This window comes from Echinococcus granulosus (genome assembly GCF_000524195.1).
Source record: "Echinococcus granulosus chromosome Unknown EG_S00032, whole genome shotgun sequence".
NCBI lineage: Eukaryota > Metazoa > Platyhelminthes > Cestoda > Cyclophyllidea > Taeniidae > Echinococcus > Echinococcus granulosus.
This window is the reverse complement of record NW_020170412.1, coordinates 23,507-24,510: the sequence shown is the minus strand read 5'-3', so window position 1 is coordinate 24,510 and position 1,004 is coordinate 23,507. Positions and strand designations below refer to the sequence as shown.

General features: G+C 46.3%; 1 protein-coding gene across 1 annotated transcript in view; it reads right to left on the bottom strand. All coding sequences in view use genetic code 11, as the record gives it.

The window, feature by feature from the left end:
- Positions 1 to 127, bottom strand: part of EGR_04813 (putative calcium-binding protein CML16) — a gene marked incomplete at both ends in the record, with an annotated part of 17,860 nt that extends 17,733 nt beyond the window's left edge. Inside the window, one exon of the mRNA XM_024494062.1 lies at positions 93 to 127. Coding sequence (XP_024351451.1) covers positions 93 to 127 — 35 coding nt within the window. The remainder of the gene's footprint in view (positions 1 to 92) is intronic.
- Positions 128 to 1,004: the final 877 nt, after the last annotated feature.

The following is a 1,004-nucleotide window of genomic DNA, read 5'->3' as shown; positions in this document are numbered from 1 at the left end:
ACCTTCTTACCTACCTACCTACCTTCTTAACCAATGTTTGTGGAAGATTTAGTGTCTGCAACACTAAGGCGCTTGCAAGCTGCTTTACCTACGGAGTGGTTTGACCAGGCGTTCCCACTTCAAGCATCCTATCGTGGAAGCTATTTTATTTGCCAGTTGTTCGTGCCTTTTGAATGTGCATGGAAGAAGGTCTTGAAAGTGTTGAATGGAGAGTCGACTGACGTAGCAGTTTGCCAAAGTTGACGGAATTGAAGCGTCAGCTTTGTAGATGCTCCCCGAGTTGCGATTGACAGGGTGTTTGGTTATGCTGGTTTATTTCGTCCTGCTTTAAATTCGGACACACGTTCTTCTTGATGTGTACAGCAGAAAGGATTGTGAAGATGATGCTTTATGCGTTGCATTGTTTGTTTGAAGGGGCAACGCGTACAGCTACTTTGATGAGTTGGATATTCAATCCCCTCAAGGAGGACTAATATCGTTCCCCTCCCAACTTTCTGCATCCTGTAAGGCTTTCTTTTAAATGACTTTGAATACTAATTTGTCGGATGAGGACATGATGTTGCTCGGTGTGTTGGGCCTTTGCAAAGGATTTTTTGGGATTGTCGTGCCCAGTAGTTGGAAGGAACCGATGGGTAAATAAATGAGGCAGTTGTCGAACATCGCATCGAGTTAGACTTGAGGAGGAGGGAATGCGCTGTTTTTATACTGGTGGAGTGTGGATGATGCACTGCATCGGGGCCGTCTCTTATTCCCATCGCTAGTGATAAGAGTACTGGACTGAAAGTGAAGTCATTTGGTAAAAGGCGGCGTGTAGAGTGGGTTCATGCGGGTGGTGATTCGCGTACATTACGCCTCCCCAATTTGTTCCCCCTTCACTGCTGTCCACCCATCTACCCAACTAAGCATGTATCTGCATTCTATTGAGGTAGTGGAGGGGTAGATGGGTGTTCACTTGGTTGACATCATGTAGCTACCGTGCCCTGATAACTGCACCCGATTCGCAA